Source organism: Dasypus novemcinctus, chromosome 16, assembly GCF_030445035.2.
Source record: "Dasypus novemcinctus isolate mDasNov1 chromosome 16, mDasNov1.1.hap2, whole genome shotgun sequence".
Classification (NCBI taxonomy): Eukaryota; Metazoa; Chordata; class Mammalia; order Cingulata; family Dasypodidae; genus Dasypus; species Dasypus novemcinctus.
The window spans coordinates 52,904,612-52,926,345 of record NC_080688.1 but is presented as its reverse complement, the minus strand read 5'-3'; the positions used below and the strand labels follow the sequence as shown (position 1 = coordinate 52,926,345).

General features: G+C 36.1%; 1 protein-coding gene across 1 annotated transcript in view; it reads right to left on the bottom strand.

The window, feature by feature from the left end:
* KIAA1328 (KIAA1328 ortholog) overlaps positions 1-21,734 on the bottom strand; it is a 403,146-nt gene that overhangs the window by 187,789 nt on the left and 193,623 nt on the right. The window contains exon 7 of the mRNA XM_058277168.1: positions 17,136-17,806. Coding sequence (XP_058133151.1) covers positions 17,136-17,806 — 671 coding nt within the window. The remainder of the gene's footprint in view (positions 1-17,135; positions 17,807-21,734) is intronic.

Genomic DNA, 21,734 nt, shown 5'->3' with positions numbered 1-21,734 from the left:
TTCACATGCAGCACATAGGGTTCCCAACCATTAGATAACAGGACTTTCTACAAATACTTTCTGGATATCTGCATTTCCAGTACTGACTTCCATTGAAATGAATGACCATGTTCAGTTAAATCTTCACATGGGGCATTATTCTCTGTGGATTTGAAATTTTCCAAACCATCGATTTCTGATTTCTTTATGCCCAGGAGTTCAGTTCTCAGCTTATTCCTTTCCTCTCACATTTTACTAAAAACTGCAAGGAGAAGTCAGGCCATATTTTCTATATTTAGTTTGGACATCTCAGCTAAATATCCAAGGTCATTACTTTCAAATTCTGCCTTCCATTCCAATTTTGATTTGATAGAACTCAATTTTGCCAAAGTCTCTGCATTTAAAAACAAGGATCACCTTTCTTCCAGTTTGCAAGGACACATTCATCATTTCTATCTAAAGCCTCATTGGAAGTACCCTTCGAGTCTATATTTCTACCAACAGTCTTTTCAAAGTAATCTAGATCTTTTTTATCAAGCATCTCACAATTCTTACCGCTTCTACTCTTTAACCAATTAAGAAGGCATCCAAATTGGAAAGGAAGATGTAAAGCTTTCCCTTTCTGCAGATGGCATCATAGTATATAGAGAAAAATTTGAAAACCCATAGTAACACTGCTAAAGGTAATAAATGAATTCAGCAAAGTAGGGTAGAAGATCAACAGACAAAAGTAATTAGTGTTTCTATACACTAGTAATGATCAATCTGAGAAGGAAATCAAGAAATAAAATTCCATTTACAATGGCAACAAAAAGAATCAAATATCTAAGAATAAATTTAACCAAGGATGTAATGGACTTAGGCACACAAAACTACAAAACATTGCTAAAAGGAATTAAAGAAGTCATAAATAAATGGAAGAACATTCCATATTCACAAACTGGAAGACTAAATATTACTTTCAAATATTTCTTTCAAAAGTGATTTACAAATTTAATGCAATCCCAATCAAAATTATAACAGCAGAAATGGAAAAAACAACCATCAAATTTATTTGGAAGGATAAGAGTCCCCAAATAGTAAAACCATCTTGAAAAAGTAGGTGTTGGAGGACCCACACTTCCTGGTTTTGAAACTTATTACAGAATGGGTGAAAATTTTGGAAACCACATATCTTGGAAGGGTTTAATATGCAGAAAATATGAAGAAATCCTACAACTCATCAACAAAAAAACAGATAACCCAATTAAAATCTGATCAAAAGGCTTAAATAGACATTTCTCATAAGGAATGATTTAAAAAAGCCAAAAAATGCATGAAAAGATTATTAATGAATGAAATGAATTATTCTTTATTAAATGATGAACGAATTATCAACAAATTTATAATTAATTAGTTTTAATTATTAGTGTATTGATTATTAATCATTAAGGAAATGCATTTCAAAAACACCATGAGATATGATTTCATACACACTAGAATGACTACTATTTTTTTTTTAAGGAAAATAACAAGTATTGGATAGGATGTAGAAAATAGGAATATTCCTTCACTGTTGGTAGGAATGTAAAATGGTACAGCTACTATGGAAAACAGTTTGATGATTCCTCAAAAACTTAAGTATAGGGTTGTTGTATGGGAATTGTACACATGTGCATAATTGTTTTGTAAGTTCACAACTTCTGTTGTTAAAATATATTAATAAAAAGTTAAGTACAGAATTACCATATGACTTGGAAATCCCACTTCCATGTATATACTCAAAAGAATTGAGAGCAGAGACTCAAACTGTTATTTTCACACTAATGTTCATACTGGCATTATTCACAATTGCCAAAAGATGGGAGAAACCCAAATGTCCATCAATATATGAATGGATAAATAAAATATGTTATATATAGACAATGTAATATTATTGGGCCATAAAAAGGAATCAAGTGTGATAACATGGCATGAATCTTGAAGATACCCCAATTAGTGAAATAAGCCAGACTCAAAAAAAAAACATTATATGATCTCACTGATATGAAATAATTAGTATAAGCAAAATCATAGTGTTTGAAACTAGAATAGCAAATGTAAATAAAGGGTAAATTATAAATGCCAATATTATAGTTTGGGTTTATAACTCTGCTTTTTATTTCTTACATGACTTAAAATACACAAATGCATGAAAAATAATTATGTCTATATTTTGGGGCCCACCATGAATAAATATATAATTTGTGGCAAAAACAACATAAAGGGGGAGGATTTAGTGAGTAATAGAATGGTTTGTAAGGGAGACAGAACCCAAGATGGAATAGGGAGCTTAAGGATTCAGCATGACCTTCAAGGCAGCTAGTAAGCAGACATGAACCATCTGGAGTGGCTGTATGGGGACTCTGGAGGCCAGAAGAACACTATATATCATCCAGGAAAGAGAGGAAGGAAGAGAATGATAAACTGCAGTCAAGATCTGCAAACAATAAAAAATCTATAGAGGCAAATAACAGACAAACAGAACAGGTCAACATACCCAGAGGAGGAACAGGAGAAAAGAAGGAAGCTTTTACTTGGGGGTTAAACAATTGCACAAAAAGTACAATCTCAAAAATTTTACCATACCATATATCCAGGATAAGAATCTGACAAATAAGAGCTGAAAAAAATCAGATCAGTTAAACAGAAGCTTTTCTAAAGGTCTAACCTAAGTTGAACCAAGTATCAAAGAAGAGCTTTAGCACATAGCCAGTCAATAAGAAAACCCTAGGCAGGAGAGAGAAACTGACATCCAGAATAAGCTCATCAAGAAAATCAGATGCCTAGACACCAGTGAAAAATTACAGGCCACAGTAAGAAACAGGAAGATATGGCTCAGTCAAAGGAACAAATTAAAACTTCTGGCATGACTAAACATGATTTTCAAACAAATCCTAAAAAATATGGCAAAAGAGATAAGACACTGGGTAAGCATAAAGATTATTTGAAAGCATGCAAAAAAAATAACAAAATTTAAGGGAATGAAAGGCACAAAAGAAGAGATTACAAATACACTAGAGGCATACAACAGCAGATCTGAAGAGGCAGAAGAAAGGATGCATGACCTAGATGATGAGACAAATGAAATCTTAGAGACGGAAGAACAGATGGAGAAAAGAATAGAAAAAATTAAGGAGGGACTCAGGGAATTGAAAGACAGCACAAAATGCACAAGTATACACCTCATGGATGTCCCAGAAGGCTAAGAGAGAAAAGGGGGAGAAAGAATATTTGAGGAAAAAAATCACCAAAAATTTACTAACTCTTATGAAAGACATAAATGTATATGTCCAGGAGTGAACTACCTTAGGAGAAGCATGCTGAATAGGATTCCTCTCAGCTGAAAAGAGGCTGAAAATGGTTTTGTATGACTTGAATAGTTTGTATAGTATATAATCTTTTCTCAACAGGTGCTATAGAACTCTTTTAATATGTTAAATTCACTTATCATACTTTAATTGTTATAAACACGTAAACTCGCCAATAAAAATTCAATGTAACTTTCTTTGGGTTTTAAAGCAGGAGAATCCAAAGTAAATCCTGAAAAAAAAATCTCAACAGCCATCTAAATAATTTTCACTACCTTAAAAGCGACTGATTGGTAATGATGGTACTGGTTGTACTTTAGCCAAAGAAGTTTAACATGGAGCTATTCCTTAGTTTAGATTTAGGATATGAGTACGGGTATAGCCATTCTTTAAAATGAAGATAACACAGTAGTTTATATTCCTGGTAGGGAGTTGGAGAGATCTGTGTGACATAAGATGCATTTGCATAGATCTCCATGAATCCTCTGCTCTTGTTTATATAATGCAGAATGAATAACTCTTCTTTGCCACCGCCTTAGATAACCGTGTGTACCAATTTGAACTCTGACACCATGTTTCCCTTCTAGTCGATAATGCCCTATCTGATAATATTGCCTTTCTTTCCTGTGTATTTCAGTGGGTCCTAGTTTCACATTGGCCTTTCTGCACTGTTTTTCAATTTTCTATGACAGTATTTACCCTGATTATAATTTATATAACTTTAACCAGGATCACATTGTTTCCCTTCCTTACTATTCTGAAAATTGCTTAGTTGAGCACAGAACAAAGGCAATATTAATGATATGAAAAGGGGAACGAACTATATAACATGGAAGATTATAGTTTGTGGGTATAATTATATAGTGCTTTTTCCCTCAATGTATTTCTACCCTTGAATTCATTTTATCTTCACTATCCCTGTGAAGTACGTAGGGCATATACAAAGGAAAGTTGGGTACTGAATTTTTAGGCCAAAGACTGATATTAATAAAACCATCTACTAATAGTAATACATTGGTGTATCAGTTCTTTGCTCTGAGATTCACTTTCCTCATATGTTAAATGAGAAGAAGAATATCTGTGCTATCTACCTTAGGGATTTTGTGAGTGGCAAAGGAGAATGTATGTAAAAGACTTGTAAAAGGTAAAAACTATTTGTTTGTTAGTCCTTTTTCATTTCTTTTGGAAGACCTACAGCTAGATGTTTTATTAATCACTTGTGTCTTCATTGATTGATTAACATTATTAGGAAGTAGTCCTAGTCAATGTATTCTATCACTGTTGCCAAAGAAACTGTCCTTATTTTTTGTCCAAAACATACATAGGAAACAAAATGAATTTAATGAAAACTGGTTTAACTAGCAATGGTCTCAACATCTGTAGGAAACTGAGACCAAACCAGTTATAAGGGAATTTTAATCAGCCATAGTGGCAGGAATGTACCAATGGACTACACCTCTTCTAGTCACAAGTTAATTTTTGTAGGGGGAGTCAAGACACTGTTGGAAGAATATTAACCTGAATTATTTTCTCTCTTATCAGTTTGAGTGCTTCCTACACAGAAAGCAACAGGCTAAGTGCTGGGTGACATAAAGTTGAATGACTTGAAGACATTTATGTAAGCAATTAAAATATGAGGTAGGATGTGCTAAGAAAACATGACCCAGGAGAATTTTGGAAGAAAGAAGACTTGTCCTCTTTAAGTAGTCAGTATGACAGTCCTTTTGTGGATATGGACAGATAGAAATTATTTCTGACAGCAAACCCTCACTTGTTTTTACCCCCAATGTGATTAGTATTGACATTTATGTCTATTTATGTACAACCATCCTTTGTACCATCTTTTTGGAAAGAATGGCAACATGTGGTTTGGATAATCACACTTTTAGGTGCAACTGGCTGCTTAAATTGCTGGAATAGTCAGTCCTGTTTAAGAACTTCTTAGAAACACCTGAACAGCTTACATTGATTCAAGAAGAAGAGAAGACTTCAACAAACCAATCAAAAGTAAAGAGATTGAATCAGTCATCAAAATATCCCAAGAAAAGCCCAGAACCAGATGGCTTCACAGGTGAATTCCATCAGTTATTTCAAGAAGAATTAATCCAAAGCCTACTCAAATTCTTCCAAAAAATTGAAGAGGAGTGAACATTACCTAACTCATTCTATGAAGCCAACATCACCTTAATATCAAAGCCAGATAAAGATACTACAAGAAAATTACAGACCGAGTTTTAAATGAATATAGATAAAAAATCTTCAACCAAGTATTAGCAAGTAAAATCCAAAAGCACTTTAAAAGAATTACATACCATAATGAAGTGGGGTTATCCCACAAATGCAAGGGTGGTTAAACAACAACAACAAAATCATTACAAATGATTATAGCAATTGAGCAACCGCAAAAGGCAGAGTAAAGACATAGGAAAGAATGAAAGTATATACAACCACTCACCAAATCAGGGGAAAACTCAACATCTGATCTCTCATGTCACCAGGGAGTCCCTTCTAGAGCCAGAGTCCCGATTGGAAAAATGGTCCCAGGCAAAGTGTCCTCTCCTGGGTGAGGCTCTGACTGGCAGCATGGGGACCATCCCTTTTAAGGGGTTCTGAACCTCAGAACTCCAATGAGTCTTGCAAGTCATGAGGAATGACCTCATCAAAAGGAAGAAGTGAAGATAGTCAACCACCGCACCAGGGAACCTAGAGTACCTACAACTGCAAGCAGGAGAAGCATCCATCAACTGTGTGGGATCTAAGGCCCCTCTTGATTTAGAGGTGGAGTGGACATCAGCCCAGGGTCCACAGGATGGAGGAATAAAATATAGATTAGAGTGAACTTACTGGTATTCTACTATAGAACTATTGTGACTCTAGCAATGGAAGAAATTGTATCATTTATGTGGACACAGTGGCCACGGTAGTTGCTGAGGGCAGGAAAAGGGAAGAAGAGATGTGATGTGGGGGCATTTTCAGGACTTGGAGTTGTTCTAAATGATATTGCAGGGACAGATGCTGGACATTATATATCCTGCCATAAGCCACTGAATGTACTGGGGGAGAGTGTAAACTACAATGTAAATTATAATCCATGTAGTGCAGCAGTGCTCCAAAATGTATTCACCAAATGCAATGAATGTGCCACAATGATAAAAGAGATTGCTGATATGGGAGGAATGGGGGTGGGATGGGGCGTGGGCTATATGGGAACCTCTTATATTTTTTAATGTAAAATTTTTTTGTGATCTATATATCTTTTTTAAAAAAGACAATTTTTAAAAAAGTAAGTGAATCCGTCCAGGGGTGGATGGCCAGCCCTTCACAGGAGAGACACGGTGTCTTGGGGGTCTTTGTTCTATTCTATTTATGGTACACTGAATAGGAATTAAAGATTTTCAGCATTTAGTTTTACAGCGGATCCAAATAGGACATGCAAGTATCACATCTGGTATTTAGTTCTTCTTAAACATTTGTTTTTTAGGTAATAGATGATGGGGTTGCCTACATAGCAGCATGTAATATTCCAAAGGACAACTTAGTCATTCACAATTCTAGGTTAAAACAGCAGACACTATTGATTAGATAGCTTATGAATTCACAATTCTTAATAATAATTTTCTTATAGTACCTCACAAATAGAAGGAAAAAAAAACATGGTCATCTCCATTGATGTGGAAAAGGCATTTGACAAAACCCAACATCCTTTCTTGATAAAACACTTTGAAACAGGACTGTTTTCATATATGCCATATATGAAAAACCCCACAGCTAACATTATACTCAATGGTGAAAAACAGAATGCTTTACCTCTAAAATCTGGAATAAGACAAGGATGCTTACTGTCACCGCTGTTATTCAACATCTCGCTAGAAGTTCTAGCTAGAGCAATTAGGCAAGAAAAGGAAATAAAAGGCACCTTAATAGGAAAGGAAGAAGTAAAACTTTTACTATTTGCAAATGCCATGCTCCTATAAATAAAAAGCCCCCAAAAACTACAAGAAAGCTAGTAAAGCTAAGAAACAAGTTCAGCAAAGTGGTGGGAACCAGACCAACATGCAAAAATCAATAGTGCTTCTATACACTAGTAATGAGCAAACTGAGAAGGAAATGAAGAAAAAAAATTCCATTTACAATAGCAACTAATAAAATCAAATATCTAGGAACAAACTTAACCAAGGATGTAAAGGATGTGTATACAGAAAACTACAACAAAACATTGCCAAAAGAAATCAAGGAAGACCTAAATAAATGGAAGGACATTTCATGTTCGGCTAAATATCATTAAGATGTCAATTCTACCCAAATTGAATTACAGATTCAGTGCATTACCAATAAAAATTCTAACAGCCCATGTAGCAGAAATAGAAAAGCCTCTTTAGTTTCTCCCTGACTTGACTTATAGCAAAGTTAAGTTTTGCAATCTTGTCCATGTGACCCTAAAGTGACTGCAGGTGCCTGGAGAGGCTAGTGCATGCCCCCAGCTTCCTCTCTGCCAGAGATGGGGCTGGAGCCAGGCTTGTGTAGCAATCTTATCTGGATGGGAAGAAGCTGATTCCTACCATCACTGCGATTTTCATTCCATTTCCCCTCATGCTAGAGGTGAAGTTAAAATGGAGGCTACCAGGCTCTTTCTGACTTGGATAGGTTCAAACCTTAGCTGTACTAAGGATTGGACTACAGCCAGCTGAATTTACTAATTATTAGCTGAGGTCAGTGTCCAACGGTCTCTTTCTCCACCATTTTTGGAAAATGGAGCTTCCAACTCCAGTCAGGGAAAAGCTCCTGAGGTGTCTTGACCTGCCAGTGCAGAGTGCTCTACTCGTAAATCTTCACTGCATAAATCTTACCTGTTCTTCCAAGGATGTTGCAGGATACTCTTCTGGTTTCTTGGGCACCCTGAACAGGTGATTTAGACAGCTCTTACTGATTACCAACTGTACTGTAGGATGAGCTGTCTCTTGGAGCTACCTACTCTATGGCCATCTTGCCCCTCCCTTAGAATTAAATTTAACCAAGGATATGGAAGACTTGTACACTGAAAACAACAAAATATTGCCAAAAGAAATTGAAGAACTAAACATATCCCATGTTTATGGATTGGAAGATATATATGGTTAAGATATGAAAATATCCAAAGTGATATACAGCTTCAACACAATTCCAAATCTTTAATGCAGTCTTTAATGCAGAAGTGGAAAAGACAGTCCTTATATATTCATATGGAATTGCAAAGGGCCCTGAATAGCCATAGCAATCTTGAAAAAGTAGAACAAGTTGGATGTACCACATTTTCCAATTTCAAAACTTACTACACAGTTATAGTAGTCAAAATAGTATGATCTTGGCATAAGAGAGACATATAGATCAATAGAATAAAATTGGGAGTACAGATAAACTCACACATTTATGATTGATTGATTTTCAACAGAGTACAATGCCTATTCAATGTGGAAAGATTAGTTCCCAACAAACAGTGTTGGGAAAATGATATCCACAAATAAAAGCATGAAATTGTATTCCTACTTCATTCCATATAAAAAAATTAACTTAAAATGGATCAATGACTTAAATATATGAGCTAAAACTATAAAATTCTTAGAGGAAAACAAAGGGGCAAGTCTCTATTACCTCTTTCTTGGTAATGCTTTCTTAAATATGATACCAAAAGCATGGACAACAAGATAAATGATAGCTAAATGGGACTTCATTAAATTAAAAATAACTGAGCATGAAAAGACATTATCAAGAAAGTAAAAAGACAACCTACTGAATGTAAGATAATAGTTGCAAACCACACATTTGATAAGGCTTTAATGTCTAGAATATATATAGAATGCCTACAACTCAACAACAACAACAAAGACCAACAACCCAATTTTAAAAATGGGCATAGGGCTTGCATAGGCATTTCTCCAAAGAATATATATAAACGGCCAATCAGCACATAAAATATGTTGAACATAATACAATTAAAATACCACTTCATATCCACTAAGAAGGCTATTATTAATTTTTAAAGAAAGGATATATGAAGTGCTGGGGGGGATGTGGAGAAATTGGAATCCTGGTGTGTTGCTGGTGGGAATATAAAATGGCGTAAACACCATGGAAAACAGGTGTTTCCTCAAAATTAAATACAGAAATACCATAGGACCTGGTAGTTCTATTCCTAGATATATACCCCAAAGAACTGAAAACAGGAACTTGAAGAGATATTTGTAAACCAATGCTCACAGTAGCAATATTCACAATTAATGGTTACTATTGGTTATTCACAACAACCAAAAGATGGAAACAACCTAAGAGTACATTAACAGATGAATAGACAAACAAAATGTGGCATATATATACAATGTAGTATTACTTTGACATAAAAAAGAATGATGTTCTGATATATGTTGCTGCATGGACGAACCTAAAAAACATTATGCTACGTGAAAGAAACCAAACACACAAACATGAATATGTTTCCACTTACATGAAATGTTAAGATTAGGCAAATCATAGAGACACAAAGTAGATTAGAAGTCAATAGATTGCTTGCAGTAGGGAAAAGGTGTGAAGAGGATTTCTAAGGAATTATAAGGAAATTTGGGGGAGTATAGATGTACCCACTCTCTTGATGGTTGATATATATACACATTTGTATCAAAACTTCTTAAAATTTTCACTTCAACTGTGAGACCTTTCTTTTGTGTCAATTATATCCCTATATAACTATTAAAATAGTTTTAAAGGAAAAAAAAAAGAAGTTAACAGAAGTGAAGGTAGGGGGAATAGGGAGTTACTGATTAATGAATACAGAGTTTCTGTTTTGGATGATAAAAAAATTATGGTAATGGATGGTGGTGATGGTAGGAAAATGTTCACAATGTAATTAATGTCATTGATTTACATACTTAAAATGGTTAAATGGAAAATTTATGGTATATATATTTTATTACAATAAAAAATGAAAAAAATGTCTTAAACCTCTGTATATCTGGACATCTCACTCATATTTTGTCTAGATTGGGGAAAATTTTGCTTTAGGTCTAGTTATATGTGGCATTTGATATTACTTATGAATTCCAAAAAGAGATATAGATTATGTTTATAAACTGGTCTGTTCCGCTGGTTATGATACCCTTTGATTGATTTAAATTCAAAGGTTTTAAGTTTACTTAATTAAATCAATTCAGGGCCTTTGATTTGACCATGTCAGTAGGGCATGGCTCAGGTTTGAATCCTTGCCCCCTTGGGCTACATAAACAGACACTTAATCAAGAAGACACACAGGAGAAGGTACAGAAGAAGAGATAGAGAACGTTGCCAGGTTTGATCCTGGAACTCCAGGAGAGAGAGGAGTTACTCACCTGATAGTTTATAGCTGACCTTGTGAAGAGACCAGAGCAGCTGAGAAGCACTGAAAGAGGAGCCCTATGCCAACCTACAGCTGAGATCAGAAGAAGCTGAGCACATGGAACATTAAGAAGAAGAAGGAAGGAGACACCAGGAGAGATTGCCCACCATCTTGCTTCAACATGTGGCAACAGAGTTTGGTGAGGAAGTAATCTTGAGTTGGATTCTTTAGGACCTTGTAACTACAAGCTTCTACCCCAAATAAATACCTATTATAAAAGCCAATAGATTTCTGGTACTTTGCATCAGCACCACTTTGGCTAATAGACTATACAAGGACAGAATGATATGGTCCCAACTGTGATGGCTGGGACTTATAAAGTGTCACAAAGACCTTCTTTAAAAGATAACTAGGGCACTGGAAATCAGCTTGATCATTATCTCAAGGTGGAGGTGTCAGAGCTGGACATTCTCTGATGGTTTGTATGTATTTATTTTATAAGGGCGACCCAAGAAGATTGAAAAGGCCCCAAAGTAAAACATTTGGGTTCTTAAAGCTAGAAAGAAACTGACTCCTTCCAAGGGAAATATCCATTCATCTAAGAAGTAATATTAAAGTCAAATCATGACTTCTTGTAAGGATGGCATCTCTGCACACAACAGACAAACATTTTCTGCTTAAAAAAATATCACAAAGAGATCTGGTTCCACAAAGGAGCTTGAGTTACCTTAGGTGAGTAGATTTCAGATGGTAAAATTTTTTTAGAGTTTAAAAAATGTAATGAATTTCAACAATAATGCTAGACAAACTGCATTCTCTTCCCAACAGGAGATCCATATTGTAGAATGTTCCATTAATTTGCTTTGTGAAAGAATTTGGTTCAGTCTTCGAAAGTGTAATTTTTTAATCAAAAGCAATGAAATATAATTTAATGAAATCTAATTCACACATATCATTACATTATTAGCCGAATGAAATTGGATCAAAACTAGAAATCATTAAACCAATTGAAATCTTAAATATTTATTTGCTCTTTAACTCTTATTAAAATCTCTAGGACTTCCAGTTCTTGGGAAGGATACAGTATATACAATTTTTACCAGTCCTGCTGCTAAGCACAGCCAAGCATCATGGATAATATACATGAAACAAACATAAAAAGACTTTGAAAGATAGAGAAGGTAGACTGGACAAGAATAAAAATAGTAGTGAGTTTCTTAGGTTTTGATTTTGTCTCATGTTCCATGGTAGATTGAATGCTGGAGAAGTTGGCAACCCTGAAACACCAAAGGGCACAGGGAAAAAAATAAAAGTCTGCTCTCTCTAGCCAAAGGACCAGGACAGGGGCTAGCAAGAGAAGAATTTTTAAACAATAAGTGTCTATTTCAGTCAAATATCATGGGAAAAAAGGTGTCTCCCTACTTACCATACCCCACCACCAAAGGCTATGTGGGAGTCTGGACTTTCATTTTCTACCAGGTATAATGAGGTACCCCAAACCCAATGCTGGGGTGGTATCTTGCTAAACAAGAAGATGTGAATAAGATCCAGTCTTACATTATAATATACAAAATATGTAGGATGCAAATGAATATCCCTTGTCTCACAAAAAACAAAAGATCTTAACTTGAATAAGAAAAGATAATCAACAGAAGCCATCACCAAGATGACACAAATTTTGGAATCATCTGGTTAGGATTTCAAAGTAGCCATCATAAAAATGCTTCAATTAGTATTTATAAACATGCTTGAAAGAAATGAAAAAGTTGATGATCAGAGCAAAGAAACAAAGTATTTGCAAAAATTGAAGACACAAACAAGAATCAAATGGAAATTTTATTTAAGAAAAATATACACTTAAGATACCTCAAAAATATAATAACCAAAATAAATTAACTTAATGAATTAGTGCAACAGAATGGAAAGAACAAAGGAAAGAATCAGTGAACCTGAGGATTAGAATAGGAGAAATTACATAATCTGAACAGCATAAAGAAATAGACTGAATGGGAAGCGGACTTGGCCCAATGGATAGGGCGTCTGCCTACCACATGGGAGGTCTGTGGTTCAAACCCCTGGCCTCCTTGTGGAGCTGGCCCATGCACAGTGCTGATGCGTGCAAGGAGTGCTGTGCCACACAGGGGTATCCCCCGTGTAAAGGAGCCCCATGCGCAAGGAGCGCACCCCATAAGGAGAGCTGCCCAGTGAGAAAGAAAGTGCAGCCTGCCCAAGAATGGCACTGCACACACGGAGAGCTGACACAATGAGATGATGCAACAAAAAGAAACACAGATTCCCAGTGCCACTGATAAGGATAGAAGCAGTCACAGAAGAGCACACAGTGAATGTACACAGAGAGCAGACAACTCGGGGGGGGGGGGGTGGGAAGGGGAGAGAAATAAATAAAAAAATAAATCTTAAAAAAAAAAAGAAATAGACTGAAAAGAAAATGAACAGAGCCTCAGACACCTGTGGGACTAAATCAAAAGATCACACTTTCATGTAACTGGAGTCCCAGAAGAAAAGGAGAAAAAGTATAGGGTGGAAAAGTATTTGAGGGAAGTGGACTTGGCCCAGTGGATAGGGCGTCCACCTACCAAATGGGAGGTGCGTGGTTCAAACCCTGGGCCTCCTTGACCCGTGTGGAACTGGCCCATGCACAGTGCTGATGCGCTCAAGGAGTATCATGCCACGCAGGGGTGTCCCCCATGTATGGGAGTCCCACACAAGGAGTGCACCCCATAAGGAGAGCCGCCCAGTGTGAAAGAAAGTGCAGCCTGCCCAAGAATGGCACTGCATACACGGAGAGCTGACACAACAAGATGACACGCAAAAAAACCCACAGATTCCCGGTTCCGCTGATAAGGATAGAAGAGGTCACAGAAGAACACACAGGAAATGGACACAGACAGCAGACAACTGGGGGGGGGGGGGGGGGGAGAAAGGGGAGAAAAATTTAAAAAAAAAAGTATTTGAAAAAATAAATTTCTAAAAGTAGGTTGAAAAATCATGAAACTTGGCAAAAGACATAAACCTACAGATTCAAGAAGCTGTGCAATTCCAAACAAGAAAACCTCAAAGAAATCCATGCTAAAGCACATTAAACTTCTGACAACTAAAGAAAAAGAAATATAATCTTGAATGCAGCCAAAAAGAAATGACACTTTACTAATCAGGAATAAATAATTTGAATGACAGAGGATTTCTCACCAGAAAACATGGATGCTAGGCACAACATTTTTCAAGTGCTGAAAGAAAAGAACTATCATCCTAGAATTCTATATCCAGCAATAAAGTCATTTAGAATTGATAAGAAAATGAAAAGATTCTCAGGTAAAGGGAAACTAAGAGAATTTGTTGCCAGCAGACTTGCCCAAAAGAAAGGTTAGAAAAAACATATGAAACAAGAAGGAAATGATAAAAGAAGCAATCTTGGAACACAAGGAAAGAAGAAATAACAATGAAAAGAATAAAAATATGGATAAATCAGTAGACTTTGCTTCTCCTTTTTAGTTTTCAAAATTAGTTTCTAAATTAATCTAAATTTGATGGTTAAAGAAAAAATTATAATATTTTCTGATGTGATTCTTAATGTATGCAGAGGAAATATTTAACATTATTACATAACTATAAATGAGGATGGGTAAAGAGTCTTAAAGGGAGTTAACAATTCTACACTTCATTTAAACCAGTAAAATATGACACCGGTACACTCTGATAAATTATGTGTGTATAATATATTACCTAGATTAACCAGTAAGCAATCTATATACACAAAAAACTAACGATAAAATGAAATTCTGAAAAATATTCAAGTAACCCACAGGAAAGCAGGGAAAAGAAATAAGAGAAATGAAAAATAGAATAGAAAATTAAAAATACAATGTGACTAATCCCTAATGTACCAATAACACATTAAAAGCAAATGGTCTGAATACACTAATTAAAAGACAGAAATAGGCAGAGTGGATTAAAACAATTGAATCATTTACTTGAATCAGTAAATGCCAGCTACAAGAACCTGATTTCAAATATCACTATATAGGTAAGTCAGAAAGTAAAAAGAATGGATAAACCTCATACCATGTGCAGCAGTTTAGCATTGTTTATGAATTCCAAAAATAATTATTGGATTATATTTGTAAACTGGTCTGTCAGCGGTATCACTTTTAATTGATTAAAATTATGAGTAGGGCTTTGATTGGGCCATGTCACATGGCAAAAGACAGAGTTGCGAGTTTTGAGCTGGAGCCCAGGAAGTGAACACACAGAAGAAGGACACAGAGGAATAGAGTTGGCTCCTTAGACACGGCAGAAGCCCTAGGGAGAGAGACTGAGCCATTACCCTGAGAGTCTACAACTGGCCTTGTGGAGAGAACACAGCAGCTGAGCCAAGAGAGAAATGGAGCCTCAGGAAGAGAGGAAGTTTAGAAGCCTGAATTCTTGGCAGACGTCAGCAGCCATCTTGCCCCAACACGTGGCAATAGACTTTGGTGAGGGAAGTAACTTATGCTTTATGGCCTGGTAACTGTAAGCTTCTACCCCAAATAAATACTCAATAAAAGCCAACAGACTTCTGGTATTTTGCATCAGCACCCCTTTGGCTGACTAATACACAATGCAAACATAAAAAAAAAAAAAAATAGAAAGCAGGGGTGGCTATATTAATTACATATAAAGTAGACTTCAGAGTAAAGAAAATTACTAGGGATAGAAAAGGGTATAATATAATGATAAAATGGTCAATCTACCAAGAAGACATAGCAATTCTTAAAGTGTAGGTACCAAACAAGAGGTATAAATATGTGAAACAAAACTGACTATTGATTAAACTGACAGGGAAAATAGACATATGCACAATTAATAAACAAAATTGATAGAACTGGATAGAAAATCAGCAAGGATATAGAACAACTGAACAACATTATCAACCAACAGGATCTAAGCAACATTTAAAGAATAATCTACCCAGCAAAAGCAGAATACACATACCTTTGAAGAGCTCATGGAGCATATATCATATCTTGGGTCTAAAACAAATCTCAACAAGTTTGAAAGAACTGAAATCATACAGAGAGTTTTACCTGGTCACAATGGAATCAAACTGGAAATCAATAACAGAAATAAAAAAAGGAAAACTCAACAACTTGGAAACTAAATAAAATACTTCTAGGTAACCTATGGATCAAAGAAGAAGACCAAAGAGAAAGAAAAAACATACACTGACCTGAATGAAAATGAAAATACAACATAACAAAATTTGTGGGACACAGTTAAATCAGCACTGAGTAGGAATAATAAAGATTTTATTATCATTATGCAGCATTATTTGAATATAAAATGCTGTACAAATGAACATGATACCTCTTCTATAATTATCATTTTCATCTGTGAGTGAGCTGCAGGCACCACTCTTTAAAGATGGTGCCAAGCTTTGCAGTTAACAACTGTAAGCCACTCCTGTTTCTTCCCTGGTCCTCAGCAACAAGATCCCATGAGCCAACCAGCCTCGCTGAATTAGCATAACCAATCAGGTACTTGCACGCCGCCTAACTTCCCCTTAGGTGCCCATAAAAGCTGTTGCATTTCCTCAATAAACCAGACCTGCGCCACCAGCCTGTGTCTCCAGAGTGGTCACTGTGTGTGTTTCTTTGCTCTGCTGTCCTTACCCGTCCGGCTGAGGGGGTCTGCCGGCCAGACCCTGTCAATGACACTCATCTACTAGACTGTTGCCCTCAAAGACCACATTGGTTCATTTTTCTATCCTAAGCACCTAGAATTACTCCTTATATATCATAGCATACAATAAATGTTTTTTTAATGAAGTTCTCAGGACAGTCTCTCACTAACTGGAGGATTAGAGATTGGGGTCATTTCCAACATGGTTTTTGGTGAACCCTGTTAAAAGAGACTTCATTTTCACTTACTTTAAAAGCCTCCATTTTTAAAACAATGAAGAACAGGACTGCCTAATCATGAAGACAGAGTAAGAGAAAGATCACTATTGGTTCCAAGAGAAGTGGTGTTACACTGAGGGCAAATGCTTTCCTATGAAAACTTGCAATTTAGCTTCTGAAACATTGTTCTCAGGAAGGAGTTTTTAAGGGAACAGTCCAGGGGAAATTTATAATTGCTTAATGAACCAAGCTTTTACTTAATGCCTAATAGTCTCTAAAATGACATCAAACAGCAAAGCATTTTGCGTAATGGCAATATTACTTCAAAATATTGCCTTCGGAATCTAGCAATTTACTGCTCAGAAGCAGATTATTCTAAAATAATATTGGAAATCAAAGTAACCTTTAGAATCAAAGAAACTGAGGGATTTACTTAATAGTTATAGTTGGTATGCATCTTAAACAAGCCAAGACCCTGTGGGACCTCTTTCTTACATATTTGCTATAGTAACACACCAGCCATTCTCCACTTAGAGGTATTGTGTTCTCTAATTTATACATATTGCTGAAAGAACAGGTAGCACTCACCAATTATAATCCAGTCGAGACTGGTGAAGCTGTTGCTGTTTTAGGAGAAGCTTTGTCTCCTGCTGGGTGAGCAGATGCTGAAGGCGCTCCTTTTCAATTTCCAGCTCCATTTTCTGAAGCATAAGCTGCTGCCTCCTATCTTCGGAAAGTTGTTTTTTGACGTCAGTTTCACTGGACTGTGCCCCTCGGCCATGCATTAGAGATGCCCAGGAGAGCCCACAAAAATTGCATGATTCTGGATGTGTCCCAGAACACTGAGGGGCCATGTTTGGGGGTTGGCTCTTGTGAATGTGATCTACATTTTCATAAAGTCTATAACCACAACACTGACTACAGGGAGCAGGCTTAAGGTCTCGACATTCCTTCATCTTCATTTCTTCTGGTGGAGCATTTTCAACAGGGACTGCATCCACTGGTTTTCTCCGTGGGGATCCATAATTACGTGTTCTGGTCTCAGATGGCACCCTCTCTAGACCCTCTTTGGGAGGTTGATGGGCTGCTGGTTTAAAAGAATTATTCCTAAACTTTATAAGGGATTCTGAAGTTGAGTCCTGGTTTTCAGATGTAGACCTTTGCTTGGCTTGATAATAAGTTTGGGGTTTGGCTACACTCAAGTAGGAACCATCCAGTTCCACAGATGACGATCGGAGAGGACTTTTCCTATTGGATACCTAAAAGGAACCAAAAGATCACTTGTCAAATAAGAACACAATAAACAAATTCTTTCTTTTGGCTTTTTGGAAACCTGTATTATATTTCACCAAAACAAACAGCTGTTTTGTCTTCTAAATAATAAATGATAGCACTCACACACCTAAACAATTATGTGTCACAAAGCTAAATCCATTTTCAAACAATCTTTTTTGTAGGAACTCCATAAAGATGAGAAAAAGCAACCTTTATTAAATGCTGCTTAATATAAGCAAGAACTTTGGTGGTTTTAGAAGTTGCAAATAATGAGAGTTACCTAAAATCAACTTTAAAGAGGCAATAATATTAAATGTTATGTTTTAAAATATTTAATTTTGAATACTGAGCCAAGATATTCATTCATCCCATTTAAAAATCTTTGGATTGGCCATTACACAGCATGAGATTTAATGTAAAACATTTTGCCTTACAGTGAACAGAATTTTAGTTACTGGTAGAAATTTGGTGAGTTTTTATAAACATCTTTATAGTACACAAAACCAAGCACTTCCAAAAAATATTATTCTAATCAAAAGCAGTAATTTAAATAACAAAACATTTAATTTCAGCTATAAATCTAAGTGATTTTTCAATTATGCCATTCTAGTGATTACAATCCAACAGAACTCAGGCAGAAAGAAAGCAGTTGCAAAGTACCTTTTTATAGGCAATACAGTGAAGTCTCCTAACAATTTATCCATCAAGGGGTACAAAACTTAGTTTATACCCATGATTCTCAAATTTTAGAGTGTATCAAAATCACCTGGAGGGATTGTAAATCATGAATTGCTGGGCCTCATCCCCAGAGTTTTCAATTCAGTAGGTCTAGAGCAAAATCAGAGAATTTGCATCTCTAACAAGTTCCCAGGTAATGCTGATGCTACTGATCTGGGACCACACTTTGATAAACACTGGTGTATATCATGGAACATCTTGATCTGTCTCACTGTTGATCTTGGCCTTGGAAGACTAAGTGGTGATATGTAGCTCAGATCTGAAAACCACTCATTTAGTACAACAAATAAACAGCTTTTCTTCAAGATTTTTCTCAGAAACATGGTGTATCCAAATCCTAAATTGCTGCACAATTGGAAATATTCTAGTTTAATGCAAATGTTGTATGTTACAAATAAGCAACTTCCTCATGAAGGTGGTTACTTGTGCAACAAAATAACAATGAAATTGATTAAAGTGGAAGAAAGAATCTTAATCAAACTTGATGTGATGTGGGTACAATTCTGAAAAATAATCCTGCCAAAGATCAGACTTTAACAAGGGCAGCCCTATACACAATAAACACTTCCTTTCAATTTAGATCTTGGGCACAATTAAAAAGGTTCACCATGTCTAATTACTTCACTAGGAAGAAATGGCTCTCCAAAAATGTCCACCATGTCTAATTACTTCAGTAGCAAGAAATGGGCTCTCCAAAGATGTATTACTCCTACCAGCTGTTACTTCTTTTGGGAAGTCAGAGTGTAACATTTAATACAAGAACTGAAAGGGACAAATCCTTCACCTTGGAAAAGGCCTTTATTCCAACCTTGACTTGGTCTTTACTGAAAGATGAGAGGACAAGAGAAAGAAATTAAGCAGACCTAAACAAGTTAAACATCTGTAATATCCTTGGCAATTTACACCTTCACCTTCTTCCTCTTCCCTCATATTTTCATTCAAAGCTTTACCTCCTTGTCATTGTTTTCTATTTTTTATTTTTAAATGTTATTTCTCTCCCCTTCCCCCTGCCGTCTGCTCTCTATGTTCATTCACTGTGTGTTCTTCTATGTCCACGTGCATTCTTGTCATGCGGTACTGGGAAATCGTGTTGCTTTTTTTTTGTTGTGTCATCTTGCTGCATCAGCTTTCCATGTGTGCAGTGTCACTCCTGGGCAGGCTGCTCTATTTTTTGCATGAGGTGACTCTCCTTGCGGGGGGCACTCCTTGAGTGTGGGGCACCCCTACACGGGGGACACCCCTGAATGGCACAGCACTCCTTGTGCGCAGCAGCCCCGCACATCACGTGGGTCAGGAGGCCTTGAGTATCAAACCCTGGACCCTCCATGTGGTAGGTGGACGTTCTATCAGTTGAGCCACAACTGCTTCCCTCCTCCTCATCATTTTCTATCTCTATCCAAGCAAATCTATAAAATCTTCCATGTATTGAACACTAATATTTACAAAATATATTAAAAAATAAACAAAATCCCTTCTTACTAAAATTACTTTGTTTCATTGACAGTTGTTTATAGGCTTGAGGGAAGTTTATTTGTTCAATGCTGCAAGAGAAATATGACTTTTTTTTTGGTAAACCTACACATTACAACTTCTGTATTTGCTTCCTATTGCTGTTGTAAAAAATTACCAAAAACAGTGGTTTAACACAACACAAATTTATGCTCTATAAGTGAAAAATCAAAGTTTCCCTGGTGTCAGCAGGACTAGTTCCTTCTGGAGCTCTGAAGAGAGAATCTGTCTCCTTGCCTTTTTTCAGGTTCTAATGGCTGCCTGCATTCTTTGGTTTGTGGCCCCTTCCTCTTCAAAGGGCATCACTGCAATCTCTGCTTCTGTCATCATCTTCTCCTCTGCCTCTGTCTCTCCTGTGTCCCTCTTATAAGGACCTTTGCGATTATATCAGGTCAATTGAATAATCCTGTATAATCTTCCTATCTCAAGATCCTTAAATTAAGCACACTTAGAAAGTCTTTTTATTTTTTCCATATGAGGTAACATTTACAGATTTCAGGATTTAGGACATGGATACATATGGGGAAGAAGAGGGCATTATTCAGTCTATCACAACTTTTTTTAAAAAATTGAATATATTTTTTAGAGAAGTTTTAGGTTTACAGAAAAACTGAGCAGAAAGTACAGAGTTCCCATTTATCCCTACTTCCCTCCTGGCTAGTTTCCCTGATTATTAACATATTGCATTAGTGTGGTACATTTGTTATAATCAAACCAATATTGATATATTTTTATTAACTGAAGTCAATAGTTTATATTAGGGGTCACTCTGTTGTACAGTACTAGGGGTTTTGACAAATGCTCAATGTCATGTATCCACCATTATGATAGCATTCAGAATAGTTTTACTGCCCTAAAAATTCCATGTTCCACCATTTATCCCCCTTCCTCTTAATACCTCCCTCCATAAACAATCAAACAAAATTCCTGGCAACCACTGATCTTTTTACTGTCTCTATAGTTTTGCCTTTTCTAAAATGTTATATAGTTGGAGTCATAAAATATATAACCTTTCAGGACTGGTTTATTTCACTTAGCAATATGCATTTCAGGCTCCTCTATAACTTTTCATGACTTCATAGCTCATTTCTTTTTATCACTGAATAACATTCCATTGTATAGATGTACTATACAACGTTTATCCATTCACCTATTGGTTGCTTCCTGTTTTGGGCAATTATAAATAAAGGTTCTATAAACATTGGTGTGCAGATTATTTTGTGGACATAATTTTTTAACTCCTTTGGTAAAACACAAGGAGCATGATTGCTGGGTTATATGGTAAGGCTGCATTTCTATAGAAATGAGGCTACAGTACCAGATCATATGGTAAATTCCAGTCGTTCCACATTTACACTAACACTTGGTAGCATCAGTCTTTTTATTTTTAGACATAATTTGGATTTCCCTGATATGTAATGGATGATAGACAAATTTTCCTATGCTTATCTTCTTTTGTGAAGTATTTGTGCAACCAAAGAACTGTAAACTATTCAAAATAACTTTTAAAGGATTAAAGATAGGAAATGAAAAATAGAGGCCAGGGAAGACTTTTACTGCAAATTATTTCTGATGACAGAACTTGGCTAAGGTCACCTTTACTGAATGCTCAACAGGCTCTCAAACAATCTTGTCACTTAAGTCATTTTTAACTCAGAGATTATT